The sequence below is a fragment of the Schistocerca gregaria genome, unplaced genomic scaffold (genome assembly GCF_023897955.1).
Source record: "Schistocerca gregaria isolate iqSchGreg1 unplaced genomic scaffold, iqSchGreg1.2 ptg000400l, whole genome shotgun sequence".
Lineage (NCBI taxonomy): Eukaryota > Metazoa > Arthropoda > Insecta > Orthoptera > Acrididae > Schistocerca > Schistocerca gregaria.
In genome coordinates, this window is record NW_026061838.1 from 175,592 (window position 1) to 194,720 (window position 19,129).

The 19,129-nt window shown below is 50.5% G+C and overlaps 6 protein-coding genes across 7 annotated transcripts; 4 read left to right on the plus strand and 2 right to left on the minus strand.

The window, feature by feature from the left end:
- Positions 1-169: 169 nt before the first annotated feature.
- Positions 170-2,629, minus strand: LOC126311183 (uncharacterized). The gene has a single exon (XM_049992132.1). The coding sequence runs from the start codon at positions 2,627-2,629 to the stop codon at positions 170-172; it is 2,460 nt and encodes an 819-aa protein (XP_049848089.1).
- An 81-nt stretch (positions 2,630-2,710) lies between these two features.
- Positions 2,711-4,712, minus strand: LOC126311236 (asparagine--tRNA ligase-like). The gene is made up of 3 exons (XM_049992196.1): positions 4,644-4,712; positions 4,454-4,563; positions 2,711-4,373 (listed from the first exon to the last, which is right to left on the minus strand). Exons 1-3 carry the CDS (start codon positions 4,698-4,700, stop codon positions 2,954-2,956), a joined length of 1,587 nt encoding a protein of 528 aa, XP_049848153.1. The 5' UTR covers positions 4,701-4,712; the 3' UTR covers positions 2,711-2,953.
- A 231-nt stretch (positions 4,713-4,943) lies between these two features.
- On the plus strand, positions 4,944-7,868 carry LOC126311237 (vacuolar proton translocating ATPase 100 kDa subunit-like). 2 transcript variants are annotated; one of them, XM_049992197.1, is made up of 3 exons: positions 4,944-5,171; positions 5,242-5,439; positions 5,584-7,868. In XM_049992197.1, exons 1-3 carry the CDS (start codon positions 5,055-5,057, stop codon positions 7,783-7,785), a joined length of 2,517 nt encoding a protein of 838 aa, XP_049848154.1. In that variant the 5' UTR covers positions 4,944-5,054; the 3' UTR covers positions 7,786-7,868. The 2 variants fall into 2 exon arrangements, with proteins under 2 accessions (XP_049848154.1, XP_049848155.1); XM_049992198.1 differs by having other exon boundaries at positions 5,237-5,439; positions 5,584-7,862.
- Positions 7,869-8,180: 312 nt separating this feature from the next.
- On the plus strand, positions 8,181-9,522 carry LOC126311239 (uncharacterized). The gene is made up of 4 exons (XM_049992200.1): positions 8,181-8,434; positions 8,503-8,567; positions 8,633-8,768; positions 8,847-9,522. The coding sequence occupies exons 1-4, from the start codon at positions 8,392-8,394 to the stop codon at positions 9,488-9,490; spliced, it is 888 nt and encodes a 295-aa protein (XP_049848157.1). The 5' UTR covers positions 8,181-8,391; the 3' UTR covers positions 9,491-9,522.
- Positions 9,523-9,577: 55 nt separating this feature from the next.
- On the plus strand, positions 9,578-10,803 carry LOC126311238 (solute carrier family 35 member F1-like). The gene is made up of 2 exons (XM_049992199.1): positions 9,578-9,901; positions 10,100-10,803. Exons 1-2 carry the CDS (start codon positions 9,589-9,591, stop codon positions 10,765-10,767), a joined length of 981 nt encoding a protein of 326 aa, XP_049848156.1. The 5' UTR covers positions 9,578-9,588; the 3' UTR covers positions 10,768-10,803.
- Positions 10,804-11,877: 1,074 nt separating this feature from the next.
- Positions 11,878-13,568, plus strand: LOC126311240 (U1 small nuclear ribonucleoprotein 70 kDa-like). The gene is made up of 3 exons (XM_049992201.1): positions 11,878-12,159; positions 12,324-12,388; positions 12,701-13,568. The coding sequence occupies exons 1-3, from the start codon at positions 11,901-11,903 to the stop codon at positions 13,160-13,162; spliced, it is 786 nt and encodes a 261-aa protein (XP_049848158.1). The 5' UTR covers positions 11,878-11,900; the 3' UTR covers positions 13,163-13,568.
- Positions 13,569-19,129: the final 5,561 nt, after the last annotated feature.

Here is a 19,129-nt window from a genome sequence, read left to right on the forward strand (position 1 = left end):
CTACCCCTGATGAGCAGAATTTACTACATCAAAAACCCACCCCTGGATATCTATGAATAAAAATTTTTTGCGCAGAGCCGGCTCGACGCCCCCCTTTCGTCAATCATCCTGACAGTCCGCGGAAGCAGGAGTGTACATAAAGTTCACAGAGACACACACCTAAAAAACTCTAAGACTCCGGTCTTCTGTAGACGCTGCGAAGCGTCGCCTGGTCCAGCGGTCGCCGCAGCACCTCGCGAATGAGACAGCTCGCGTAGCACGAGCTCGGCAGGCAAAAGGACAGGTAAAGCCCCGCGCGAGTGGGGCGGTCGGCGGACGACAGCTCGGCGGGGACGAAGACCCGACAATCCGGTTCTAGCTCTATTTTTAGAGCTGGATAGTTTCGATCTGGCGGCAGATCGTGCGAATCGCCGCGGCTCATGGCGGTGCGGACCAGGTCTTGGTCCCTGGAGGAGTAGGCGACGAACGCGTAGTCGAAGTTCGACGGGCGCGCGAGAAGCGGCCGGTAGTCGCCGCCGAGGTAAAACTGCTTGTCCGCAGAGAAGGACCGATCGAGCCCGTGAAGGGCGAGGAGGTCGGATATGAATTCTCCGACTTGGTGAGTGGGGTAGAGCACGTTCTTTCCGGGGAGAGGCAGCACGACCTGGTGAATAGAGTAGCGAAGCGCCATTTCTTTTGAGTCGACTAGGAGAACGCGTGGCCCGGCGGAAGAGTTTTCGCTCTCCGGTTTTCCGTCGTCGTTCTCCGGTTTTCCGTTGTCTTCCTCCGGTTTTCCGTCCTCCTCCTCCAGTTTTCCGCCGTCCCCCTCCAGGTCGGCGGAGTTCGGCCCGCCTAGCGTTTCTGGATTTTCGACGACCAGGTCTCCCACCACGACCTCCGAGATCCCGTACGCGTCGACTCTCTTCGAGGCTGCCTCGTTCCATATGTAGCTTTGGTAGGCGTGGACGTACATCATCCGCATGGACCGTACGAGCGACTGAAAGGCGCGCAGGTAGTCGCCGGGGTGCTGCGCCAGAGAGCGCAAAATCGCCCTTTCTATGGACATCTTCTTGGGCAAGAGAGACAGAGCTGCCTTGGCGCCCGCGGACGAGTCGTAGGATTTCATCGCCTCGCGGATTGCGCTTGAGTCTCTTTCTTCGGGCGCTAGGATGCACTCTATGACTTCTCGCCACTTCCCCAACAGGCACAGACGGCCGACCCAGTGAGTTCGCACGACGTGAGTTCCGAATCGCTGACATCCGAAATAGTTGATGAAGCCGAATTTTTTGACGAAGTCGCACGCGTCCAAGACGGATTGGCACAATTCCAGAGACAGCGAGCGGGACTCGGCTTGGCTTGAGTCGTCGCCGTGAGCTGCCTCGACGCGATCGACGCCCACTTCCCTTAGCATCACTTGAAATTTGTTCCCGGTTAGGTCTCCTAGTTTGATCGCGACGTTCGAATCCTCGACGTTGCCCACAATGATGTTCCTAAGCCTGCTTAGCCGAGCCACTCTGTCCGCGTCAACCCAGGGTACGGACACTCTCTGCACGGTCACTCCCCGTTTGTCCTTCGTTCCGGCGAACTGAACTTTTTTCGGCTGCAGCCCCAAAGTCCTCGCCACCAGGTGGACCATCTCCATCGTGTCCATGTTTTCCTTGCAAACCACGAAGCTCGTGTATTTGCACTTGCTTTCTCTGGGATGGCGGCGGTACCTGTCGTATTTGTCCTTTCCGCGCCACACGCGAATCGCCGTTCTGCCTTCCCCTACGGTGGTCGTCTCGCTCCTCAGCTGCTCCGTGCTCTCCCTGACCAATTGGTGGAACCGCGTCCTGGCCTCCTTCGACCTGCCCGTGAAATCCAAAAAAAGCGCGTTCTTTCCGTCCGCGTCTCCCTGGATCCAGGCGTTTCCTTCGCGATGCGTCTCAGAGGCGAATTCGCTCAGATCCTCGCCGTCCGCGAGCCGAAAGAGGCAGACCAGTTGTTCCTCGGACGCCTTCTCGGGGACCCCCTCGTTCTCAAAAAGAGACAGGAGACCTGCGAGGGAGGGAAACTTGTTTCGGTAGCCGTCCAAGGCGTCGCGACGGCGACTCGAGTCGTCCGGGTCAGGAGGGAGACCGTCGTTGCCGCAAGCGCCGCGGTCGGCGCGGTTCGAGTCAGAAGAGGCGTCGATCGCGGAGGCGCACCTTCTCTTCGTCTCCGTCTGTTCGGTCTCTTGGCTCGCTCTTTTGTCTCTGTGCGGCCCGTTCGTCTGGGAATCGCCGGCACCGACTTGGAGAGGCTCGCTGAGGACGACCGGCCGCCCTTCCTTGGCGATCTCGTGGACGACGAAGTCGGAAAACCGGTGTTTGAACAGGGCGTGAATGCTGGGCCGACTGGGCGTGCAAAAGGACCGAAGGCCGCAATCTAGTTCCCGGCGCCACTCGCGAGAAGCAGGGGCGTCGGCGCGATCCGCGCCGAGGAAATTTTCTGCGTGACGTCCGGCAAAGGTCGTGTCTTGTACGGGCGCGTCGCCATCGGTGCGATCGCGACCGTTTCCGCCCTGTTCGCCCGCTCGCTCGTCCTCGACTCGGCTCTCGTCCGCGCGGGGGCTCGAACCCGACGCGGGGCCGCGCTCGCGGCCCGGCGACGCTCGGGCAAATCCGTCCATCGGCCGAAAAGAGTCGCGCGACGGGTGGAGACCGAGGTGAGAAATGCCGCTAGGCCAGCAAAAAAAAAAAAAAAAACCTGATTTCGCTATTCTCGACGCCGCCGTCGAGTGTTCTCAAGTCCCCCGCGGAGAAGCGAGCCGCCGAGCGAGCCGCGCCGCCCCCACCGACCGCGGGTCCGCAGGAAAAAGCAGCGCCGACCGCGCAGCGCGAAAAAGGACCGCGCGCTTCTGACAGCTTTCGAAAAAAAAAATCCACGGGGACCGTCGAGCTGCAGGGACGCGCTATACCAACGAATCGACGTTTTTATGACGGGGCGCACCGGATCATCCGTCGATGGGCATGCCCCAAGCGCGGGGGAACATGCAGACGTCCTTGATGTTTTCCAGCGCGGTGACGTATCTGACAAGTCGCTCGAATCCGAGTCCGAATCCCGAGTGGGGGACGGTCCCATACTTCCTGAGGTCCAGGTACCAGGCGTACGTGTTTGGGTCCAGCTGGGCATCGAGGAGTCTCTGGCGAAGGTGTTGGACTCGCTCTTCGCGCTGCGACCCGCCTATGAGCTCGCCAATGCCCGGAACGAGGATGTCCATGGCGGCGACTGTTTTTTGGTCGTCGTTGAGCCTCATGTAGAACGCCTTGATGTCCTTCGGGTAGTCGGTGATGACCACGGGACGCTTGAAGACGACTTCGCAGAGATAGCGCTCCATTTCGCTGGGAATGTCGATGCCCCAATGGACGGGCTCCTCGAACTTCACGTCAGCTTCGAAAAGGAGGTTGATCGCCTGCGTGTAGGTGACGCGAGCGAATTCCGAGTCGACGTTGTGCTGGAGTCTCTCGCGCAGGGCCCTGCCTTGGTTCCAGGCGGTTTGTTTGCGCTGTTGGCTGGAAGCGCCTTTGGCCGCCTCTTTCAGTCGGTCCTGTTCGAGCTTCTCCATGAACTCGAGGTCGGCCTGACAATGCTGGAGCACGTACTGAAAGACGTACTTGATGTAGTCAGTGGCGACGGCGATATTTTCGTCGAGGTCGGCGAAGGCGATTTCGGGCTCGAGCATCCAGAACTCCGCGAGGTGTCGCGTGGTCTTGGACTTTTCGGCGCGGAAAGTGGGTCCAAAAGAGTAGACGTTGGACAGAGAGCAGGCGTAGCATTCGAGCGAGAGTTGACCGGAGACTGTGAGGTAAACCGGGCGCTTGAAGAAATCCGCTTGGTAGTCGAGCTGAGGCGGAGTGGGCGGCTGGGGAGCCGAATCACCGGATGCAGCGCAGTTCCTAGCGTTCGGGAGCAGCGTGGTGACCTGGAACATCTCTCCGGCGCCCTCGCAGTCAATCGAGGTGAGAACGGGCGACTGACAACAGATGAAGTTACGGGATTGGAAAAACTGATGCGTGCTGTACATCAGTGCATTCCTTATCCTCGCCACGGCGCTGAAAGTCCGACTTCGAGCGCGCAGAGTTACAAATTCTCTCAGGTATTCCAAAGTGTGCTTTTTCTTGGTTAACGGATAAGTCTGCTGGTCGGCGGGACCCAAGACTTGCATGCGGCGCGCCTGCATTTCGACCTTCTGGCGAGACCCGATGGACGGGACGATGCGTCCATACAAGCAGACCGAGGCTCCGGTGTGACTTTCTTCGACTAGGTTCTGAAATTCCTCCGGGTTCCTCTTGCGCTCGCAGATGACCTGGAGCGATTGGGACGTGGTTCCGTCCGAAACCTCGACGAACGCCAAGCCTCCGCCGCCCTGGACGCTGCGCGCGGAAGGTTCTCGCATATTCGAGGTTAGAGACGCTCTTGGAAGCGCGCGAGACCGGCGGAAAAAAAGACGTACCGAATGGTTCGGATCCAGCCGGCGACCAAGACGTCCCTATCGACGTAGGACTCGCCGAAGTCCCGACCCATCAGGTCGACGAGCGGGGTCCTTTTGCGCAGGCTCGGCATCTAAAAGAGCGAGTGAATGCGGAGTGAGACGACGGAGCGCGAGCCGCGCAGAAAAGAGCGTTCGAGAGTGGAGAGCGTACGGCGTCAAGGGAGCCGGCCTCCGGCGACGGTTCAGCCGGAACGTCTGGATTCATCATCGTGTAGAGCGCGAAACTGCCGATTTTGGATTCAGCAAAAACACAAAAAAAAAAAAAATTCTCGCAACGAACGCCGTTCTGAGAGAACTGGGGCCTCGCCGAGCGAGCAAAAGCGAGAAGGGTGGCGCGCGGGGGCCGGGAGGCCGCGCGGTGCGCGCAACGAGGTGCCGCACATTTCGAGAAACGATTGCTCGATAGACCGTGTTATTTTTTTTTTGTAGGATTGTCGAGGGTCGAGATTTTAGTTCTACCTGCGTTCACGATTGCCGTGAGTTTCGACCGTCGTCGAGTTTTTCTTTCGAAGTGCCAGCGTTTTCAGAGGTGTGAGAGAGGCCTGCAGACTACAGCGCAGCCATGGGAGAAATATGGCGGAGCCAGCCGATGCAGTTGGTGCAGATGTTTATAAACATCGAGGCGGCGCACGAGACGGTGGACAGTCTCGGCCGGCTGGGGCTGATCGAGTTCAAGGACGTACGTAGAGGGGGCGGCGAGGGGGGGCGCGACGTGTGAACCGGGGCTCTAATTGTAGTTTGAAGCGCAGTTGAATCCGAAGATGAGCGCGTTTCAGAGGAACTTCTTTTCGGAGGTGAAGCGCATAGAAGAGATGGAGAGAAAGCTGAGGTACTTCAGAGGGCAAATGGACGTCTATAACCGCATCGCCGAGGAGGAAGGGAAGAAGAAGGTGAATATTCTAGAGGCGCCCGAGAAGCTCCCGGAGTACAAGTGGGAGGATCTGGAGGTAGGTTTTGTGGAGGGGGAGGGCGCGTCGCGCGCGCAAGGCTGCGATGCGCGGGCACGCGTTACGTAGGACGCGTTTTCGGACGAGGCGCTTTTTTTTTTTTTTTTTTAAGAGGCGAGCTGCTCTGACGCGAAATTCGTGTAGCTGAAGTTCGACGAGATGGAGCGGGAGTTGAAGGAGATGATGGGGAATCTGGAGCTGCTGATACTGAGGAGGGACGAGTTGCTCGACTGTTGCTACGCGTTGTCCAACGAGGAGACTTTTTTCAGCGGAGAGAGGTCGATGGTGGAGGAGGCGAGGTCCAGCGAGAACAGTCAGACGAGCAGCGAGGCGAGGGTGCCGCTGTTTTCGTCCGACAGGGAGGACAGGGGCCAGGGGGTGAGGCTGGGGTTTTTGGTGGGGGTGATGGACAGCAAGACGAGCATGTTGTTTGAGAGGATAATGTTCCGCATGACGAGGGGGAACTTGTACATGAAGATGGCGGAACCGCTGGAGGGGAAGGGGGAGAAGAGGGTCGCGTTCGTGGTGTTTTTCCAGGGGGTCGCGTTGGAGAACAAGGTGAAAAAGATATGTGAGATTTTCGGAATAAGGATAGTCATGAACACGCAGACGGCCGGCGAGAGGACCAAGATGCACGAACAGGCGAACAGGAGGTTGGAGGAGACGACGATGGTGTTGTGCAAGTCGATGGATCACTGCGCTTTGGTCATGAAAGAGTTGATGACAAACTTGTCGATGTGGTTGCTGATAGTGAGAAGAGAGAAGGCAATTTACCACACGATGAACATGTTCAGCTACGACCTGGGACACAAGTGCTTGATCGCCGAGGGATGGGTTCCACTGTATGCGATGGACGAGGTCATGGTGGCGCTTCGCCGAGCAAGAGACCTATCCGGATCGACGGTTCCGTCCATTTTGACTCCGATATCTACCTACGAGGAGCCCCCGACCCACTTCCCGACGAGGCCCTTCACCGCCGCGTTCCAAAACGTGGTCGACACCTACGGAATCGCGCACTACCGCGAAATCAACCCCACGGTCTTTACCATCATCACCTTCCCATTCATGTTCGGCATGATGTTCGGGGACGTCGGACACGGACTTCTCATCCTTTTGTTCGCCCTGTGGCTCATCTACAAGGGCAAGGAGTACTCCAAAGGCAACACCCAGGAATTCATATCCATGGCCTTCTACGGCCGCTACATGATCCTTCTAATGGGCATCTTCTCAATCTACTGCGGACTCCTGTACAACGAAGTTTTTTCCGTACCCATTCGCTGGCTGCCCACCAACTGGAAGCGAGACAGCAGCGGCGCGATGGTGCCCGCGCTGCTGTCGCGCACCTACGAACTCGGCGTCGACTGGTCCTGGAAAAACAACCAAAACGAACTCATCTTCTACAACTCCGTCAAAATGAAAATGGCCATCATCATAGGCGTCGTGCACATGCTTCTCGGACTCACCCTCAAAGCCATCAACAACGTCCATTTCAGACAATGGATAGACCTCGCCTTCGAATGCATCCCCCAAATCCTCTTCTTGTCATCCATGTTCGGCTATCTGTCCGCCCTCATCATCGTCAAGTGGCTCTACCCCTTCTATGCGAACGAACTGTACAACAAGGGCTCCGGCGGCACCGTCTACCTTCCCACTCGCGAAGACGCCCCGTTCCTACTCAACGTCATCACCTATATGTTCCTGTCTCCCGGTCAACCCCCTCCCGCTCAAAACCCAGCCGGACCCCTCGGTGCCACCTGGGAACTCTACCGAGGACAAGCCACTGTCCAACTCGTCCTTCTTATCATCATGGTCATATGCATACCCGTCATGCTCCTGTGCAAGCCTCTCGCCCTCCGCTACCAACATTCGCACACCTACAAGAAGCTCTACCCAGAAAGCTCTCCAGAAGACCCGGACCCGTCAGACGAATGCTCCACTCACCCCATTCAACAACCACAATTCGACTTCGCCGACGAACTCATCCACCAAGCCATAGAAACCATCGAGTTCACTCTCAGCACTCTCGCCAACACCGCATCCTACCTCCGACTTTGGGCCCTGTCTCTCGCCCACTCTCAACTCTCCTCCGTCTTCTGGAACATGGGACTCGTCCAACTCATCCTGGCCCTGCTACCCTTCCCCGTCACGTTCCTCCTGTGGATGCTGTTCTGTCTGATGACCATCGGCATCCTCATCGTCCTAGAGGGCATCTCCTCCTTCCTTCACTCCATGCGTCTCCACTGGGTAGAATTCCAAAACAAGTTCTATAAGGGCGACGGACACCCCTTCGTCCCCCTTTCCTTCGACGCACTCTCCCCCTCCTTCGACGAGGTCCCCTCCTCGTAAACCCAACCAGCCCCCTCATGCCCCTCTCTGAATAAACCGCGCGCGTGCCGCCTGTCTCGCACCCGCGCCACTTTGTAACTCAATCCCCATTCCGCCCTTCCTGTCGCATCCCCGTTTTGTACACACCCCGCGCATACGCGCCATCCGCATGCACACCGCGCGGCCTTGTACCCAACGTCTCTCTCCCTGGTACAACGCGTCTTCATCTCTGCTACACTCTCGTGTCAGCGCTACCAAACGTCCGCGTGCACCCGTCCTACTCCCGCATTCTCCAACCACTTTTGAGATCTCTCAATTTTTTTAGAGATTCACCGTCTTTTCCTGTCAGCTCCTGCTTAACTGTCCTTCCATTTTCGACTCTTCAATCATGCTCGACGCTTCCTCCATCTCTGACCCCCTTACCTCTCCACGCTCCGTCGCCTCATATCCGTTCTGTCTTTGCTAGTCCATCACTCCCTCCCTCAACCTCCCTGCTTTCTCAACCGTCCTCTCCCTTTTTCTTTTTTCGTCACAGTCACACTTTTTTTTTTGATTTTTTTTCATTCCCCGTCAGACTTTTTTCTTCCTCCTAGAGCACCCTCTATACCATCCTCTCTCTCTCTCCTCATGACCGCACCAACCTTCAAAGACCTAGGATCCCTAGCGCAAAGTACACCCCTCCCTTCCTATCCTCCCCCCTTCCGCTCTCCCTTCTCACCCTTTGCTTTCACTCCCAAGACCTGATCTTCAATGGATTCCCCGGGCAGTTCGGCTTTAACATCCTCGCGCTCGCCTCCGGATTAGTACGCTCATACCCCTCTTTTCCCGTGCTCCTCTGCCGCCACCCTCCTGACCCCTTTCTCATCAGAGCTTTACCTCTTCTGCGTCTCAACTCGCCAACAAAAACATCTGCACCTCCCTCCTCACCTCTAAAATATTCAAACAACAAGGGTTCACCGTCGAAGGATCCGTCTCGAGCGATGGCATCATCCCCACCTATACCGGTACATCACACACATTTTCACATACACTTTTCATGCTCTAGAAAAACTTGTCACCCTGACACACCCCCTCTCTCTCAGGCCAACTCGTTTTACAAGACAAACTCTTTCCTGGACTCAAAACCATCCTGAGCGGGAACATCATCACTTCTTCCGACAACCTCAAGAAAACCTGTTCCGGAAAAGTTTCCACCCTCTACTATTATGGCAATCAAGCCTCAGTCGAAGCCGTTTTTTCCTACCTCGACAAACCAACCCTCTGTCTGAATCTTGTCGCATCCGAGAAAGACACGAGCATCGGTGTCTCCAGCGTCATCTCTACACTCTCAGAAACCCAAAAACTGAAAGAGTATTCTGTCAAGCTTCAACAAATTCCCGCCAAAAATTTTGTCATGAACTTCTTTTGGAACTCTCAAGAGCAAGTTTCCACCGGCAGCAGTCTTTATTATAATAACAAAGATGCAAAGCTGGAAACAGCCGCCTCTGTCTCTCTATTCCCATTCAAGCCCGGTACGCCGCCAACCTTCTACGTTGCCATAGCTAAAACGCTCGACAACAATGCCTCTCTGAAGGCGCGCTTCTGCAGCGAAAACAAAACAATTTCCCTTGCCCTCAAGCATCGTATCTGCGACGAGTTGTCCGCAACTCTTGGCTGGCAGGGATCCCTGTCAGATGATATTTTCACCAATCAGAAATTCGGCCTCGCCCTAAATTTCATAATCTGAATGAATAAAAACTTTACCTATATATGAGAGGATGACAATTAAGACAATTTTGTTCATATGAAACTAATTTTTGTGTGAAAAAAAAAGTCTGTATCCAGATGGCCGAAAGTACACATGACGTGGCCACTAAAGATGCCGGAAACTACCAATACATCAAACAAAAGCTGATGGTGCTGCTCGTAGGCCAGATTGCATCTTGTATGATAGCCGGCACGAGTATCATCAGCTACACGCTAGCAAACGAATATAATATAGACATGCCCGCTATGCAGTCCTTCCTAAACTACTTGTTTTTGTTTGCCATCTATGGAAGCATATACTGTGCAAACCACTCATTCGGGACGACGTTTAGGAAAAAATGGATGACGTATTTGTTTTTGGCATTTGTCGATGTTGAAGCTAATTACTGTAGTACGATCCATGTGACTTGGCTCCTCCCTATTCATAAAACACAAATGTTTTTTCATCTAGACGTGTTGGAACTTGATTCAACTTTTTCTACAATCGTAACCAAACTGTCCTTGCATTGACATGTCTCCTCCTCTTTTCCGATTTGGCAAACGCATTCCATGGTCTCTGAAGAGCACTAATTTTTCCTTACCTCCACAGTTGTCAAGGCTTTCGGCTATAACTCTCTTGTGACCGTCATGCTCTTCGACTGTGCTACCATCTTCTTCATCGTTCTTTTGACCATGTTCTACTTAAAGATTCGCTACAATTGGCGTCATTTCTTGGGCATCATACTGTGCGTTGTTGGTGTATCCCTTCAAGCCATCACGGGATACAATAAGGAGGAAGGAAGACTCATCGGCAACTTCTTGGGTATCCTCTCCTCCATCCTCTACGCCATCAGCAACATTGGCCAAGAAAAAGTGGTCAAAGATTCGGGCATTCTTGAATTCTTGGCATTCATCGGGTTCTTCGGTGTTCAAATAAGCGGCCTGCAAGTGTTGGCACTCGAACACCAGCAAATTCTTCAATTCAGATGGAACTGGTCCGCGGTCGGACTCTTCCTAGGATTTGTCTGCTTTATGTATGTCCTGTACAGCCTAACTCCTTATATCATGAAATTCGCTGGTTCCACTTGGTTTAACCTATCATTGCGCACTTCTAATGGTATTGGTGCCGTCTTCGAAATCTACGTCTTTAAAAAAAACATCTACCCGATTTATTGGCTGTTCTTGTCAATCGTCATAATCGGATTGTGCATATATCATATCAACAAACCGCCGAAAACTAAAAATCCAACTCGGGACCCCCAAATACCCGCTGTGTAAAATAAAATAAAGCGCAATAGTTGTAAGTTTCTCCTTTTGACAGACCCTGATTGTGTCATTTTTTTTGCGTGTGCTTTGCTCTCTTACAAGCATCGCCTGTTCCCTTATGGCATGATAAGTCTTCCCTCGTTGGAAGCGTTCTAGAGCTTTCTCATTAGGCGAGTGATGCGCTCTCAACTAAAGTCGAATACAAACAAGATTTCATTCGTTGCCCTCTGATACAAAAAGGCGGTCAAACGCTTTTCGAATTTTAGAACTTCTGAAAGACGTACTTTTAAACTTTTTTTTGATTCTTCATTCCTATTATATGTGAGCTTCGCGAGCACTATGAGCCACAGAGTCCAAGTCATCACTCTTTATAGAAGTGTAATCCGATGCTGTCGCAGAATCCCCCATGGAATCGTACGAGGTACGATGATGAACAACATCAAGCAACTTTTCTACGTTAACTCGCAAACTACAAATCAGTGTAAACTTGAATTTCTCATAAAAAAGTAGGTCTTTGTGAACCTTCATTGTATTTAAGTTGTGCATACTATCCGAATTCGGAAAAGAGGAGAGAATAACATTGTGAAATTGATTTTTTCTATCCTCACGTCACTCGCTTTAGAGGCTACAGAGATCTGGATACCTTTCAGCGCCTAATGAGACTGGATACAGAAGTTCGTGAAGAGATATTTAAACCTATTCTGCGCGATAAAAAGCCTCCTCTTGATCGTGAAGAAGTATTATCATCTATTCTGGAAAAAGAATACGAATAAGTTCTTTTGGCGAGGCCGCAGATTCTTCGCTCGCTCTGCCTCATTCCTCCAAAAACCAGAGCGCCTCTATTGCCCATAAAAATTCGATGGTTGAGATAGTATGTGAAGGGGTCAATTTGCGAGCTCGCAAAGTTACACAGCTGTGTCACCTGCCCATTCACTATTCATTGAAAACGTCTACATCCTCTTTCTATACTGGCGAACGTTTCTAAGGCCCTGGTAATTCTGTCAGATTTCTTCAGCTGAAATGGGATTCCTCCGCGCACTTTATTCGCTTAAAAAAATGTAATACGGAGACGTCTTTTTTTTGTGTTTTTTTTGGGATTGTCAATTTTGGTCTGCCAGTGCTTGTTGGACCGTGATTTTATCTTGATGACTCGTTATCTGCCTCTCCATCTGCAGGAACTCTTCAAGCCGCGACCGCCGCTAGAGTACTTGCCGCCACCTGAGCGGCACAAGTCTAGAGGCTATACCGGCATCGCTGCGTTTGTGGACCGTTTCGATACGAATCCAGACCAGTCGCCCCCCACTGAATATTTTGAGGTTCTGACGCTTAGTGAAATTCGAGAGAGGAAAAAGAAACTGAAGCAGGAGCAGTGTCTGAAAGAAATGAACAAAAAGTTCGAAGAGTGTATGTATTCAAGCACGTTGAACTTGTATATACGTATTGACAGAGCGTGAAATAAGAGATGAAATGAAGCGGGTATCGTTGAGGGGTGCTCGAGCTGACTCTTTGGAGCGAGTAGTGTGTTTTCTATTCCTAGACTTGGCTAACGTGACACATACAAAAAATAGGGGACCCGCAAAAAAATCCAAAGTCAGTGAGTGATGCGTACAAGACTCTGTTTGTGGCGCGACTGGTACGTTTGCGTGTGTGAGAGGGAAGGGATCTTATATGCGAATATTAGAGAAATCTCTAGGAAAAAGCAAAGAAGAAAAATCTAAGTACTAGAAGCTGAAGCAGAAAAAAGAGTGTGTATGTGTTTTATCTCCCTCGTCTACCTTTTCTCTATATAAATCATGTATAGAGCCTGCATTCTCGTGGTAGTAGGTGATTGCATCCTATGTGTATGTGTGTATATAGAGAATCAATAAGTGATCTCTGAGGGAAAAGGGTTTCGTGGGCTTGGCTTTATCTCACTCTTTTTTTGGAATTGGGGATGAACTTGCAGAGCTACAAGGTGACAGAGCAAATGCTGTACAAGGAATTTGAACAGGTTGGGCCTGTAAAGAGTGTTCATATGGTCTATGATCTTGAAGGAAAGCCGCGCGGATATGCGTTTGTAGAGATGGTGCACGAAGGAGATCTTCGTGTGGCTTATGACACGATGAACGGGCGCAAAATTCTAGATAGGAACATTTTTGTAGATGTCGAACGTGGACGGACGGTAACTAATTGGCGCCCTCGTCGATTTGGAAATTCGGAGGCAACTCCCCGCGTAGCTCTCTTACCAAAGTCCAGTAGGAGCATTATATCTCACCATAGTGGTTCCAATGGATTTAGACCTGGTGGAGCGAGAGACCGCCGAGATGATCGCCGGTATTCCAGTTCATCTGGACCTCATCGCGGAGACCGTGATCGAGCGCGTTCATCTAGGAGTTCTGGATATGGGTCTAGGTATGACCGAAGGTAGAGAAAGACCTCTAATAGATTCTGTATGAAATAAAGTGTTTTTTTTTGAGACAGCTTTTTTGATGCGGCCGCTAGACTTGAGCCATTCGAGGGGCGTTCACTGATCTGGGTAAGTGGCCCTGGAAAAAGACTCGAAGATGGCCATGAGATAATCACACACCAACGAAATGCACTTTCTTTGCCGAACAGATGAGAAGGAACAGAGACATCAAGGATGTTCTTGGCGGGAAGAGGATTTATAGAGATATTCGATTATTTTTGCAAAGAGGGGAGCCAAGGAATGAAGAGGGAAGTAGACAATGTTACGAAGGAAATCGGGCAGTTTGCTGGGATCTGCACTACGTCCGTTTTCAAGGATGTTAAGGGGGACGTATTCCAGCATAATGGGAGAATCTTCAGTAGGGAGGTGATCCACATTGACGAATTCTAATGAAAATTCTAGCTCTATCTTTGATAGAAGAAGGTTAGAAAATTTGAAAGGCAAAGTGCGATCTTCCCTTTTTTTGACGTACCCTTTTTAATTTTTGGTTTTTACATCGACAGATCCATGTCTTGTTAGTAGGATTAGGGTTGACTTCCAGAAATGCTGGAAAGTGGGCCTAAGTGGTGGGAAGGTTTGGAACCAGAAGATGAAGACATAAGTGATAGATAATCCGACTTCCATTTTTCCAATGCCTTAAGTTCTTTTAGGGCAGATTCTTTTTCCTTAAAAAGTCGTTGTTTATCATCTTGTTCGAGCTTGATTTGCTCTTCTAGCATCTCTCGAAGGGTTTGAAGTTGCTTTAGGGATCTTTGGCGTCTTCTAGCGATTTATGGAGGGCGTGTTGTTCGCGGATCATGGCTTCTTTTTCATCGTTTGATTTGTAATAATGACGCAGAAGTTTTTCCATTTTCGTTGCGGAGTTGGTTGGTTTCATAGATCCATTCTTTCTTGTCGCACTCGAGGGCTTGCTTCTCTTTTCCAGTTGAAGGATTTGTTTTTGGGCAGAGAGGAGAAGAAGCTCGGCGTCCTTGGATTTGAGGGCAAAATCTTTGGCCTGATTCTCGAAGGCGGCGAGGCGTTCCTGATATTGGGCACAGCGGGCTTCGAGATGACTGATGGAGGCGGAGTGGTCATGGATTAGGGCCAATTGCTTTGAGTTGGTATCCTTCAGGATTCTGACTTCCTGAGACAGAAGCATGGAGGAAGAGTCAGGAGAGGTGTAGTGGGACCGAGGAGAGATGGGAGAAGAACGAGAAGAGGGGTGGATGTAGACCTGGATTAGGAGAAGGAGGAGAGGAACAGTGATTTTGGAGGGATGTGGATCTGGGTTTAGACAAGTTCATAGAAGTCCATTCATGGGAAGAAGTAGGACGGCGATGAGGATAACGTTCTCCTTTTAGAATATTGGGGTCATCAGGGTGATCTGAAGATTCTATTATATGAGAATAGGTAATCGATCGTTAGATTTTCTGGATCCATTTCAAGATTCTTGAAATTTAGATGATCTGAGCTTTTATGAATGGGGCGGCGTACTCATTTGATGGAAGGATTTGTCCTCTAGACGGGTGTTTTTCCCCGTGATTTGATGATTTACATACTTCGATTGATCGCTTTTCGTGATTTTTTAAAATGCTAGTTGGTTGTTGACAAGATTCTTCTTGAACTAGTACTTGGCCTCCAGACCTTTTCAATCTATTAAGTTCGTCTGTTGATGAAATCTCTATGAATGTGTCTCGAGATGTTGAATGTGTCCTGCTCGGTCTAGATTTCTCCTCAGAAGAAGATTCGTACGTTGATTCCAGTTTCAAAGATTTTAACCGGCCTTCATTGTCTTTTTGATCTTCTTCTTCCGCAAATTCTTCACCCCCTCGTATGAATATATTTTTTTCTCCTTCTTCCAAATATCCTGTACCTTTGCTAGGAGAAGGAGATTTCCTCTTTGTGCTCCCTTCACCTTGGGTTTTCTTTTTTGGTATCCGGGCCTTGCTCTTCTTGACCGATACCGTTGATTCCGTACAATCTTCTCCCCCGACATTTTGCTCTTTTCTTCTGTCCTCGTCGTCTATCTTTAGCATTACCAACTTCTCGCTGATCTTCACTTTTTTTTTGCTAGCGCCACGGGAAAAAGACTTCTTCTCACCTGGATTCCCGACTCCCTCCTTCACCTGATTCGCCAGCCATCTTCCTCCTTCAACTGTAGCACTGCCGCCCCTTCCGAGGGTACTGCGCTCGACTGACAGGCTAATGAGTCCTAAAAAATATACAAAAAAGTTTGACATGTTGTTATATGAGGCCTTCGGTCTACACTCGACAGCGAACGCGTTTTTTTCGTCCCACCGTCTTGGAGGATGTGTGAAGACCATCTCCTCTCTCCATTGCACCTGGGAGGAGACAAGGGGGTGTCCCGAGATGTAGATGCGCGCACACACACGCGTGTATTTTTTTTCGATGCCTGGACTCGAGTCCGAGAGCTGACGGCCTCCATCTGAGGCTGCGCGGAAATGCAACGGATAGATGACAGCCATACGCGCCCTGGAACGGGGAGGCAAAAAAAACTGGAGGTGTGTGAGGCGGTTGATACCCTTCTCGAGCGAGGCACGAGGAGGATATATGGCACTCCACGTAAACGTACTTGCATATTGTTGAAGAACTGGCTATAATTTACGGGCCTGCGCCATTTGGACCCAGGCTTGGAGCCCATGGCAGGAATAGAACAGTTTCGATAGCTCAGGGGAAGAAATGGAAAAAAAGCCCAGTGCGTTTTTATTCTCTCGAGAGCGACTCTATACAAAAAAAACAGAAAGTAAAGGAGTTGTGGCAGAGCCTGGGGCGGAGAATATGTTGCGTGTGGATGGGTGCGGCAGATGATCAAGGAGGAGGGGCAAACTGAGAGAGCTTGGAGAGTCTTTTTGTTGGATGGAAGTGGGCGTTTTGTTGGTAGGAGAGGGTAGTAAGGAGGTGGTGGAGTCGAGGAGAGAAGAAGTGGAGGGAGGCGGTTGTTGAGGGTGCTGATTGGTGGAATGTGAAGGGTGATCTAGACCGGAGATACGGATGCGCTTGTTTGGGGAGGTGAGAGGAGATGGGTAAGGTAGGAAGTGAAGAAGGAGAGGAATATTTAATTTTCGTGATATCGAATCGTTTTTCTTGATTGTCGAGAGCTTTTTCTAGCATTAGAAACTTTGACTGTGATGATTTGCCAGAGTTGCCGTTCGAAGAGGCAATCGCAGGTAAGATAGTAAATGTAGACACAATGAAGTTGTCCGAGTCGGAGAGCTCGGTCTTCGGCTTTGAAGAAGGGTGCTCGGGTCCCAATAGAGTTCGAAGAAATAGACCATATTGGCGCGGTGAAGGGTGAGTCCAGTCCCGGCGGCGGTGAGAGATAGGACAGCTACACGGCAGCTTTCGTTGTTTTGAAAGTGTTGGACGAGCTCCTGGCGAGAGGAAACTTGAGTGTGGCCGTCGATTTGTATGTACTCAATACGGTGATGTGCGAGAAATGCGGAGATACCGTTGAGAATATTTAAATGGTGAGCAAAGAGAAGGTGTTTTCGAGAGGAATATTGGCTCATGGAGTATTGGGTATAGAAATAGGAGAGCGCAGCAGGAAGTTTGACCAATGCTACATCGAGAAATAGCTTAGATAAGTGGCAATGATCACCGCTCGGTAAAGCAATATGCTGGAGGGTACTAGAAGGTAAAATAGTGGACAGACAAAAAGAAGATAAATTAACATCATTTTTCGGAGAGTAACGGCGACTGTCATCCAGCTTACCTTGAAGTTCCTCTAAGTATTGGCTAATGCAACCGATGGATCGACCATCAGTCGGTCTGAGCTGTTCTGAATCGCATTCCTCCTTATTAGTTAGTTTCCAATTTCTCGACATTCGATCCAAGCTCTTCTTCTGATCCTCGGAAATATCCAAGTATACCAAGTATCGTTTCTTCTCAGATAATCCAGGAAGATCCGCATCTTGTTTGCTCCGACGAATCATTACTAGCTCCCTTAGAATCGCATGCAACTCTGTCAAGTTTGATCCACCTCGATACTCCATTCCTCCTGAACGCACTTAGACGCTCTAGGATCGCAATAGCGGTTCCCGAACGGACGAAAGGAATAAAACGTCTTCGGTAACAACGCGCTGAGCAATGGATATAACTCGGACCGGCCTAGATATCGCTGGGGTCCCCGACAAAATATGACTCCCGGACATAACCGAGCAATTTCTCGTAACGGCCTTACTGCGCTGACTATTCCACGTCTTGAGCATATGACATTCGTCGCAAATCAATAATTTAAAACTTCTCGAACCGATCAACGAGGATCCGACATTATATTCAGATAAACCCTGCAACTTTTCCTTCTCTACTCCTTTCCTCACTTCCACCCTAGACTTCATCATCTCATAAGACGTAATCACTACTTTTGGCTCCCCTCCTCTCGCTTTTTCCTCATCAACCATCATCACTTCTTCCTCAGCAAATCTTAGAAACGCCGACCGAAACTCACTCAACCACATCCGCCTTCATGCTCGCCGGGCACACTACTAATACTGGCCATAACTCCTCCCTGTAATATGCAGCCAGCGCGATCGCTTGTAACGTCTTCCCCACTCCCGGTACATCAGCTATCAATACTCTACATCTTCTTCCCACCCCACATCTCACTCCTTCTATCTGATGCGACTTCAACCGACTCAACAGCTCCCTCGGCACCCTCTTCTTCAACCCCTCCACGCTCGGAACTCCTCCTCGCTCCTTTTCCGTATCCTCCAGCATTCCCTCACTAACTCCTCTACATACTCTGGAACCCCTCTCACACTTATCTGGTGCGGGTAATACGCCCCCCAATTTTGAAAACAAACGTCCCCAACTCCACGTGACACTCAAATGGAAATAGCCAGAAACACGCACCTAACTCCAATGCCTCATCTCGCCCAAGCCGAGGAAATTTCATACAAGAGGTACCACACAAACCATCTCTCGAAACCTCAGACTCTCTTTCCTCTTTTGTGTCTATTCCAAACTCCATTTTTACTGCCCCCTTCTTCACCTTTCTCTCTCATACCAATACATCGCCTCGTTGAAAATCGCGCGAAGTTTTCCTGGCATATTTTCTCCGTAATCCACACCCCCTCTTCGCTCTCTTCTTCCCCAACTTACCTGCCCTCATTTCCACGAACGCCCATTCTCGTCAGTACATCCTCCCCTTGTCGCCTTGCATTATCCCTCCGATTCAAACGCACCCCTCTCATCTGCACTCTTCTTCACATATACCTCTACCCTCAACATCCCCCCCCCATAATAACTCATATTCACCTCCACACGTCTATACTCCTCCATCTCCCCATCAAACAATAACTCCAACGACGACGTCACCCCCACTTCATCAACACCTCCTGTCAGCCTCACCCACATATATGCGTACACCACCTGTCATATTCCCCATATTCACCTCGTCTCCCTCCTCACGTACCTTCTTTATTCTTCTCTTCCCCTCCTCTTGCTCCCTCATCCTTCTTCTTCACTTCAGCCTTCCTTTCTCTCACCTCCCGCTCTACCCTTTCAATCTCTTCCCATTCCACCTCATCGACGTATTCTATCCCCCCTCTTTCCATAATATTTTACTCTTAAGTACCTTACTTTCTCTCTCCACACCACCTCTACACCTCTATACATCAATACTCGGTCAAGTTGTTTTGCCCGGATATGCCCACTAAAAAAAAAAAATACATCCCTCATCTTACCCTCAAGTCCATCAACAACTTAGTTCCTGACCGCCTTCTATACACCAAATCCCTTCCTGCTGATCTTGCCAGCATAGTAAACCCGTGCAAACCTTTCTCCAACTGAAAAAATAACCTCGCTCAATAGACTTTGTATAAAGCAGCACGGGAAATAAAAACCTCATAAATAAAGCAATAATGTTTGATTATGCTCAATCGTATAACATTAGGGTGAACGCAAAAAAACATTCCAACTACAAAA